Source organism: Lissotriton vulgaris, chromosome 11 (genome assembly GCF_964263255.1).
Source record: "Lissotriton vulgaris chromosome 11, aLisVul1.2, whole genome shotgun sequence".
NCBI classification, from domain to species: domain Eukaryota; kingdom Metazoa; phylum Chordata; class Amphibia; order Caudata; family Salamandridae; genus Lissotriton; species Lissotriton vulgaris.
Window position 1 is genome coordinate 257,079,918 of NC_141699.1, and position 10,696 is coordinate 257,090,613.

A 10,696-nucleotide genomic window follows, 5' to 3' on the forward strand; every position below is an offset into this window, starting at 1 on the left:
TTTATGGCTCAATGGCGAGTCTTGTGTCTCTGGTGGCACAGGCTCCCCTAGGCCAAGGGTTCAATCCAGCCTATGCTCTGCATCTTCTTTTGCCCCCGGGGGAGGTTTCGGACTTAACAATTGAGAGGGTCTCTCCCAGAGTGGTGCTCTGTTCTTTTCCCTCCCTCAGTTTACAATATACGGTGCCTGGCACTGTCTTTCTATGGTGATGTTTTTTCACCATACCTTGTTTTTTTCTTCTTCTGCACACTGTTCCCATATTTCCACAGTTTTTGGTGGTGGCTTTGCGTTCTGACGTGGAAAAGTCTTCTGACGAAAAATGATGTCGGCGCGCCGGGAGGGGGCATATATGGCTCTGCTGATGTCACGTCCATGGACGACGTCAGGGCGGAGCCGTGTGGCACCGCCCTCTGGCGCGCAGAGGTGCTGCTGCGCAAAATTTTCCAGGTCTAGTCTGACCCCTGGGGATATTCTAAGTTAAGGAATCTGCGGCTAGACTATGTCTCTACCAGATACATCGTTACCAAAGGTAAGTAACTTGTACAATAAGCACACTGATCAGGGGACACATTTGCTCGAGAGGGGGCACCCCAGGTGTATACATTGCATTTCCACCTCTTCCACCTCCCCAAAATGGTGGACCATATACTTGAGCCAACATAACCTTTGTCTTTAACTCCTTAACCTTCTTATCATCCCTGCCTTTTGCTTCCAATTCCTGGCGCTCATAATACTGGGCTATAGTCAAAAGGGAGATATGGGAAGACTTAGTCCATGAACCCTCGCTGGCCTTTAGGCAACTAGCTATTTCTGGCAACATGTTAGTAACAAATTTATCAACAAACAAATACTTACCCGTATCATTGGCCAATAACTGACCCCTAAAATCATTGAATGTCTCTTCAAATCTTGGAAAGAAATCAGAACTAACTCATCCTTTTTCTTGTTACAGGACGCTAATGTTGTCCTATCTATTTTCTATGGGGGTATGAGAGTTTTCAACTTAGTTACAATAGCTTTGGGAAGATCTAATATTACCTGTTGCGGTTTCTGAGCAGGCTCTCTAGCCACATGTAATTCATCTAACTACACCCATGTATCACCATAAGCTGCAATATTGTCTACCTTCCAAATTGTTCTCCCCATATCAAGGGGACAAAATAAGTCCAAAAAACATATAAATATCTGGCAGGGTCATAGTGCAGGAGCTATAAGCTACTTCCACTTCGTCATAAAAAGCGGCCATATTTTTCCGCGGATCAGGCAAAGCAGCTTTAAGAGCCATAACATCTGCTCTATTCCAAGGGGTATTGACCCAATTATAAATAAAATATCCCTTTGCATCATCTGAGGTTTTATCCTCATCCATTCCCACTCCCATTGGGGGAACATACAGAGGTGCTGATTCACGCATTGGTTTCATAACATCTTCACTACTACTAGATTTGTTCCGATCTACTGAAGCATCTACTCCCTTTGTCTTAGATGGAGCTATTTCTACAATGTTATTTTTCTAGCTAACTCTTTCTCTTTTCGTAAATGCAATGTTTCATCTCGTAATTTTACCACTCGCCTAATCATATCAGGTAAGTTTTAAAAAAGGAAAGTCCCATCTACTAACTGTTTATAATCTATACTGATATCATCTGGCTCGGTTTCTTAAGAATTATGCCGCCAACCATATATTACCTCCCCAAAAAATGTTTCTAAAAAAAATAACTGTTTGGCGTTTTTCCAAGTCTGAACTATAACTGTGTGGACCGTCACTGTAGTAGTCCGACGCGCTTCCTCTCTGGCAATGTCCTGTAATTTATCTGTCTCTTACTTGGGCAAAGTAGAGCAAATTAGCTGCCCACCTTGCTTAGCTTTATCTTCTTCATCTGAAGACAAATGATCCTCGTCAGAAACCTCCTTCTCAGGGGCACTATGGAATTTATCTGGGGGTGAAGGTCTATCTAACAAGATGGAATCATCTTGAGGTTTATTAAGTATGGGATAAATAGGGTGCCTAATAGGGTACTAGCCAGTTACCTCTAAATGGTGCTCCCTATCTTCTTTTTCTTTTATTTCCTTAATTTACTTATTTTTCAATTCCAATGCTTTTTGATATATTTTCTGTTGTAGCTTCTTCTTTCCTCACTCTCTCTTGCACTTCTTTCTCCCACATTCATACACAATCAAACATATCTTGTCGAGTTATGGAAGAAAATACTGTATATAAAGAACATATGCCTATTAGGTGTCCCCTTTGGGGGAGCCGGCTGACTTCTTTCTAAATCCATTTTGGTACTTCCAAGCCAGCAACACAACCTACGAAGTCTGCTAGGAGCAGGCATGCTACCAAATTGTAGTAAAATACTACTATTCAAAAATCTTCCAAAGTAGAGAAAAATCTCCACATTACCTGCCTTTATCTATTGCAACAGATAAACAAACAAACAAACAAAACCAGAATCTTTGCCAAGCAAATCAAGAGTGCTGCTTCAGCGACCTTACCAAACAAAAGTCTCCAACCTCCAACTGCCAATCTCTTGGTCGACCTAATGGTCACTGCAAATACTTGCCCCAAAGGAAACCTCAGTCAGGACCGGCCACCACCTGGAGGGTCAGATCAAGAAATCCGGAAAAATCACTTTGACTGCAAAGACAATGGTCTCCTCATGCAGGACGTCTCCTCAGCAAGGTTCCATTCTTCCATCAAGACCACTCCTTTGGATGGCCACGTCTCCGATGAGGTCCCATCTGGGGTGCTAAACTGTGGAAATGTGCCTTTCTTAGGGGCACATCGGTGTAGGGTTCACCCTTCTCTGTCCACTGGTCCTTAGACTAACAAAATAGAGATTGCAACTGAAGTTGAAATTCTAAATAACAAGTTGATTCACTCATGAGTAAGGCCACGTCCATACAACACCCTCAAGTGTTCCAGGAGGTAGTGGCTTGAATACACAGACCATGGTGCTTATATACTGAGTTTGTTGCAGAGTAAGCATGTAGATACACATAGAAGGTACAGGCCTCACAGAAATAGTTACAGCCAGACATAGGCAGATGAGTAATCACTTAGTCAGCAAAGTGGGAGGGGGAACTGAATTGCTTACAGCAGCCACAAGTAGTTGACAGTTACATCTTTAACCAGGTGCATTTCAGCAGCTACATGCTTTTTCTAAGCACATGCTTTGCTTTGGCTCAGTACAGAAGGAGATAACTAAATTTGATGACTCAAGCAGAATAGAAGGGCAAGCAGCAGTGAAGACAAAATAATTACATAGCTAACAAAATGGATGCCACAGAGAAGATGGCTTCAGCTTACATTTAGAGCTGAGAATCAACAGGGCATCTTACAGATGTCAACATATACCCATCCCCCCCCACCTTTTACTTCACTTGGACCAGTGATTAATGTGGAAAAATAAATACAACCAAATGTGCAGGTGCCAAAATGTTTTCTTAAGTGGCTGCAGCCTACGTGTACCACTGGTGCCTACCTCTGCCAGCACTTGTACTGCCCACTTGCACCACTAACACCCCTCAAAGCAGGGTTAGGAGTGAGCTTTCTTTCCTCAAGAGGGATTCAGGGTTTCTCCCCAATAATATCTTGAAAATATGGTTTAAAATAGGAAAAAGGGCTTCTTTTGGGTATTATAGAACATACACACTTAGGGTGTAGTGAGCCCCTCCGACTTTGGGTGCCACTGCACTTTTTGCACTAATGACAGCTGAGCTGCTATTGCAAGGCATGTACCAGATCTAAGTGTAAGGAATGCTGGTACTGTTGTTGCCTATACCATAGTTGCTCACACTGATTCAGGTAAGCTTTGATTATCCAAAGAAGAACTTGAATATAATAAATTCCTTGGCATTAAACAAAACATGGCTGGAGTGATCCATTTCTAAAGTCCCAGTAAGAATCGTTACATGACCAGATGTAACTTAACAGAGATAGTCCTGCTGCTGACAGCTTTGGTGCACTTCAGTCACCTTGGTCATCCTGCTCCATTTATACCAGCTTTTTTTATCACCTTCCTACAAATCGCTGACTGAAATAAGTAAAGCAGGGTGCAAAGGTCAAATGAGACTGGTAGGAACAGTCAGCAGCAGCACTGCCTCTAAGAACTCTCATATTTATGCAGCGCTCCTGTCCTTTTATTTTTAAATATAGCGCTGCATGAGCCACACCCCCCTCACGGTGCACACTATCAGTTTTGGACCCTTTTAGAATGTGAATGTTGCAAAAGTCACTGCAACTCCCTTTTGACCTTTCTCTTCAGCCTGCCCCCTCCCAGTGCACCTTCTTCTGTCTCCTTATCCACCTGGAACTGGCAAGCCCCATCTCTCCCCCCTTTTCTAAGTCTGATGTCTATGCTCTCGTGGCATCCCTTTCTTGGCCTCACTCTCTTATGCGTTTGCGCACCTCAGTATGTGGCGAAATTAGTTATTTTCTTATTATCTGAGGTTTGAAACTCAGAATCCCATGGTAATTGCTTACTGGGTAAATACTGCAAGCGGCAGTATCTGTATTTACCGGGGTGCATATTTAGCAATCGGAAATTCATACCAGTTAGGATCAAGTCCTTACCATGTAGGCAATTGTAGTCAAAGCTGCCCTTTTGAAAGAGGTACAGCATGAGCTACAGTTTTGCAAGCCACAAAATATATGTATCATGGGCACCAGTGTAGGACTTGGTGTGCTTGTTTAGCTTATGGCACCAGGTGGCTTCAAGTGAGATAACTTCCGCCAGTCGTGGCTTTCTGTCCATTGGGACTTCCCTGGTTGTGATTTTTAAATGCATCCGTGTAATGGTAAAAAAAATGAGTCCAAGAATGGTGCAAATTTATGTTCGATAAAAAGCTAGACCTACTTGAAGCTCTAACATATAGCATAGGACAATAGGCAGGTTTCTAAGGCCATGCAACAATCCAAGCAATGCCAGGCAGCAATCTTTAAATGAGATAAGTAAACAATGGCCCCTTGCAATAATGCTGAGCGTGCCATCAAATGTATTTCAATTATAATTTTTAACACACATTTTTAAGCCTCTCAGATATCTTTAGGGCTGACCAACAGCATTTTTAAAGATCATTTCTTTGTATTTTGTTGATCTTTGCTGTGGGAGTCAATGGGAGCCAGGGATACAAACAAAGAAAGTTGTTCAGCCAAGTCAGGATTATTTAACCATAAGATGTAAAATACATACCGTTACCAAAAAGCCTTGTTGTCTAGAGAAAGAGGTCAAAATTTGTCCCGGGAGAAAAATGTAATTCTGCTCGCAGAGCTGGCGGAATTTGGCAAAAGTTGAGTTGGTGAGCTCGAGCGAGATTTGTAGTACCCTTGCGCATTTCCAGTCGCTAGGAGGACTTCCGGCAAGATTTTCTAACACGAATGGTCCCGAAGCGTCACAGGCGTGATCAGAGGCCTGCTTCCCGAGCTGCAGCAAAATGGGTAGGTTTTATTAGTTCATAGCATCATTAGGCAGCTAGTGTCAAAGATGAGCTCCTCGCATCTGCAGGTGCTGGACCTGCTGGTCAACCATTGTGCTACTGCTAAATCTTAGAATCACCCGGATCGTTGAGTGCCTCCATCTGAGCGCTCTTTCGCTCATGAGGCAGCAACGTAACCAATGCAGATCTTTGGACCAGGAGCTGAGTAAGCTTAACGAGGAGCGTCCACCACCATTCCAGTCCCTTAGGTCTGCAGTTCCTGCAGTCCTCCTATAATGATTTTGGTGTCTCCCAAAAAGAGTGAGTTGTGATAATCTATGCAAAGATTCTGCAGCCTACCAAGAATTTTTAAATAGAAACTACATTTGTGTCCATTGATTTGATTGCTCATCTAGTAAGAAGAGTCAAACAAGATATAGAGGGCCAGATGTATCAATATTGGATTTTGCGATTCCATAATAGAAAATTTTTCTGATTCGCTTTTATAGAATCGCAAAATGCAATATATATAGGTTTCGCAATAACAATTGCGATTCCCACATATTCCTTATTTGTGAGTCGCAAATAAGGAATGGCTTTCCATTAATTCCTATGGGCCTAGAGGCCCATAGGGAAGAATGGGAATTGCATGCACAAATTGCGAGGACCCAATAGGTACCCGCAAATTTGCCATGCAATTTCAAGGGTGCCAAATGGACACAATGTTGCACCTCTGGAATATGCATGTGTGCACATGTGGCGCACATACATGCCCTAAGGGCATGTATGTACGCCACAGGGCACCTTGAAAAATGCAAAAAAGTAACTTTTTCATGGAATTCGCATATTACCACCAACTTGAAGTTGGTGGTAATTTGCGATTCCTTAAAAGTAGGTCGCAAATTTCTTTTGCTTCCTGCATTTCACGTAAGAAATCTCAAATTGCGATTCCTTAAATGCATTCGCAAAATAGGGAATCGCAATATTTTGCGATTCCCTATTTTGCGAATGCCTTTTGGGATGATACATCCCAAAAGGCTTTTTCCCGTTCACAAACGGGCCGATTCTGTGAATTGGCTCGTTTGCGAACGGGAAAAACACTTGATACATGTGGCCCAGAGAGTCTTGGCTTTGTGGGACATAATATTAATACCTGCATCACAAACCAACATTTGTTTGTGTGAAGCTTTTAATGTTGACAGCAGGTGCTGTGAACCAACCACGTACAATTTGTTTTTTTCTTATTTAATGTCGCCCGAGTTGAGACCATTCATGCTTCGAGGTGTGTGTTTTTAATGCCCAGGATCTCCATGAATGGTAGTAAGGAAGAAATGTGCAATATCCCCAGGCGATGGGAGAAACTCCTAGAGCATGTGGGACAGGGCTTTAAATATCTCAAAATCAAACCCTGGCCAGTCTGAAAAGTGACCATATGGGAGAAAGTACTTACTGTCAAATTCCTCACCTGCCCAGAGATGAAGTTTCCGTATGGCAGGTAGAATGCTCAGTCCAGCAAAGGCGGACTTGCAGCCCCCCCATGCTCTAAACGAGGCCTAAATCAGCGCCACTCTAGTCCTGCCTCTTTATTTTATCTACATGTAATTGGTCTGCTGCAACTTCTGCATGCAAGGCTGTGTTAGTGTGTCTTGTACTTGTACAACATTTCTATGGGGATGCCTTTCAAATTAGGAGCACCACAAGATTTTTCATGATAGATTATTTAATGAATTTGTCTGATGATTTTATGAGGAACACCCCAAGATGATCTATGAAGAGTTATCCAGCTTGGGGCACATCAATCCTTTCAATGCATGACTTATCAAGTACACACACTGTTTTCAGAGGGGACACTTTTAATGACAGATTCTGAATAATTCTTCAAAGAACATTACTTAACGAGGCACTCACTTTGACTTTTCATGTAGAAATCTCTAATGCGCTGCCATTTAATATTCTTTTATGGATTATTGATATTCTAGAACAGATTATGGTTGCGATGGACTCTTTTCTTTGTTATTTTTATTTAGGAAACTCTTTTGAATGCACTTTCTTCCAGGGGGAACTACGAGATTTTTTATGTTATGCCTTTCTATTGCTAAATGCCTTTTTGTGTCTCTCCTTCCTCTTGCAGCCTGAAACACCAATAAAGATATCAGTGAGAAATCTTTCCGGATCACTCCTGACCACGAGTGTAAGTCCATGGGTCACTGTCTCGCAGATCAAAGGAGAAATCCAGCAAAAATGGAGCATTTCCATTGATGACCAACGTCTCTGCATTCAAGGACTGGAACCTGACCGTGGACTACTTGAGGATGGTCATACACTGGCGGATTACAATCTATTCTGCAACACCACAGTTAATCTTCTCACAACTGCCTTCCAAGAGATAAACCTCTTTGTGAGAAACACAGATGGCAAAACCTACACTTTCCTGATCCAGACAAATATTAGCATTGGGGATCTGAAGAAGAAAATTGAGGAGCGACTTAAGGTCCCAGCATGCAAGCAGCGCTTATTGTACAGTGACCGTGAACTGGAGAATCACAACTCCTTGAAGTATTACAATATCAAGAACGAATTTACCATATTCCTGTTACTGAGACTCTTGGGGGGGCAAATGTGATATGGTCTGACAGCAGAGAGGTGGGATGACCCTCAGATTATGAATATATCTAGAAAAGAGAGCCTCCCTGTAAGAAATGGCTCTATGCCAGTCTCTATAAAAGTATGCATAGAATTCCCGTATTACATTTTAGGTGTGACGACACTATCCATCCGTGATACGATATTAAATTCACTGCTAGAAATATTTATTACAATCAAGTACAAGGTTTTCAGTTCTTGTGCGCATTAGGCCTGAATAAGGTTTTTCTGTAATAAATCTAAAAACCTTTAAAGAATATGATTACCTAAATCGAATCCAATAATGAGGAAGCAAAACGAAAATGGGAGGGAAACAAGAAAGAACAGAAAAGAAAAAGAACAATTGTTGATTCTTTATGGGACGAGTGACGTCAGTGTACCTAGGGATGAGAGAGTAGACAGAGATGGGACCTTGAGGAAAACTGTAGGGAGACACTTTCTCAATGGTGACTTCCATTTCCTGGTGCGACTTCAGAATTCCTCGTGCCAGAATACAGAGTGAAAAGCAAAGCTCTGCTACAACTCCTACATAAATATTAAATTGAATAGATACCTTTTTGCTGAATTTTCTTTGACAATTCAGTCGTTAGCTTATGAATATATATTTATGATACTCTGTTTATGCACGGCTCTTGTAGAAGTAAGGACACGAGGGAAGGGATGTGTCTGCTCATTCCTATGAATTATTTTACTCTGCAAAATCCGGTGTGTTTGAAGATAAAAAATGTAAAATATTATACAAAATTGCATACTGGTGTGTTTATTTCTTGAGCAGAGTTTCTACTTCATTCTACAAGTATCACAGTTTCTATAAGCACACAGAAATTCTAGGCTGAGATTGTGGTTTCGGAAGTCTTTTTATTTGATTGTTTTAGATATGCCCTTGTGCCAACAGATGTTTTATCTAGTGCTGTTTCACTCACAGCAGATTTCTTCAGGGCAAAGCATTCAGTCAACTGAGACCAAGCAGTGCTAGAATCCAAGGTATCAAATGCAAACGTCTCCCCAGCTGATACCCTTCGTCACTCTGAAGAACAGAAGACAAACAGATCTTTCCGTCCTTTCATCCTTCACTCCAAGGTGAGTTGATTAAATTCATATGTCAATACTTGTCTACGTGTGAAGCCTATGGACCACTGTGGCCAACACTGGGCAACCACATTAGATGTCATAAGCTGAGTCCAACAGAATTACTCTGAAGAGCTCTCACATTTTTCAGACGTAACAGAGCTCTAGAATCCCTGCATGGAGGTTTTGTTAAATTGTCACCTTATTCTTGCCACGTTGTGGGTAATCCTTTCCACGTTCAAGATGTAAGAGGATAAATGGTGTCTCATGCATATTGAGGTGTGTCCCAATTGCTCAAAATAACCTGTTTGGCTGCCAATAACAAAGAATACCAGGGATCATGTGCTCCTGCCACCCCAACCCCCTCCATCTTACTACTAGTGCACAGTGCAAAAGCACCACCGCTGGGACCACTAAGACTGATTCCTACAATCTCCTCAGTGAGATCTAACACTCAGCACTAAAGGTTTTGCAGCGTGAATCTTTCTGGATTCACTATGATGTGCATTATTCCGCAGTATGGTAGTTGGGTCCGGAATCATAGTCTTTTATTTTTTTTTCGGAGCCCAGGTGGGCGTCGACGTCCCACCTTTTGGCGTATTTCCGGTGACGTCGGCACGCTTCCTGCAGAAGCTCCCACTCTTGGGCGCCATCTTCAGATTCTTTTTTCCGCGGTTGGGTCTGGATCGTTCCCGAAAGGGCTCCAGACATTTTTGGAGAAAAAAGAAGAAAAATACACATTTTGGACGAAAAGATATTAGAAAGACTACAGGAGACTACATCATCGGAGAGGGCGACGAAGAAGAAGAATAACTTCAAGAACTTCGATGTCCATTGGAGAATGCAAGCTCAGGGGGGCCCCTGAACGCAAAAGATGGACAACACTCCTTTCAAATTCTGCTGTAACTGCCAACACAAGTACACGCAGAAGGACCAGCACCCGGTTTGCAACCTTTGCCTACCGGTCGACCACGAGAGCAAGGACTGCAACACCTGCTCCGCCTTCACGCCGAAGACTCTTCGAGTTCGAGCGAGGCAGAGGATAGCCAATGCCAGCATGCAGTGCAAGGGCCAGCCACCGTCCCTTCGAGACCTGGGGCTCTCATCAGAAGAAGAGGACAACGTCGCCGGTGAAGACGACGGCTACACGGTCGTAGAGACCGATAACACGAAGACTCCTAAGAAGGTAGGAGACTCTACGGCCCCTAAAACCCCGAGAGACCCTGACTCTCGAAAAAACGAGGGCAAATCCTCAAAAGCGCCGACGCCGAAAGCTTCGGCATCTGCGGCTACACCCAGGCCCAGTGGATCCTCTGAGAAGGACTCCCCGGCGCCGAGAGCTGGAGAACAGCAAAAGACGTCGAAGAACGTCCCCGAAAAGGAACGTTTGACGCCGAGGGAAAAAGACCCAAAGAGCACTTTGGTGCCAACAAAGGACCCGAAAGCCAGCTCGGCACCGAAACCCTCGACTCCAAAGATCCGGTCGGCACTGACCTATCAGCCGAAAAGACCGGTCGAACCATTCGACACAGACCACGCTACCGAAATGGAAAAAAAGAAGAGACGG

At 43.2% G+C, this 10,696-nt stretch overlaps 1 protein-coding gene across 1 annotated transcript in view; it reads left to right on the plus strand.

Moving 5' to 3' along the window:
- Positions 1-8,805, plus strand: part of LOC147679608 (2'-5'-oligoadenylate synthase 1-like) — a 132,860-nt gene extending 124,055 nt beyond the window's left edge. Inside the window, exon 6 of the mRNA XM_086943181.1 lies at positions 7,550-8,805. Within this exon, the coding sequence (XP_086799307.1) occupies positions 7,550-8,041 (492 nt within the window). The 3' untranslated portion in view covers positions 8,042-8,805. The remainder of the gene's footprint in view (positions 1-7,549) is intronic.
- The last annotated feature ends 1,891 nt before the right edge of the window (positions 8,806-10,696 follow it).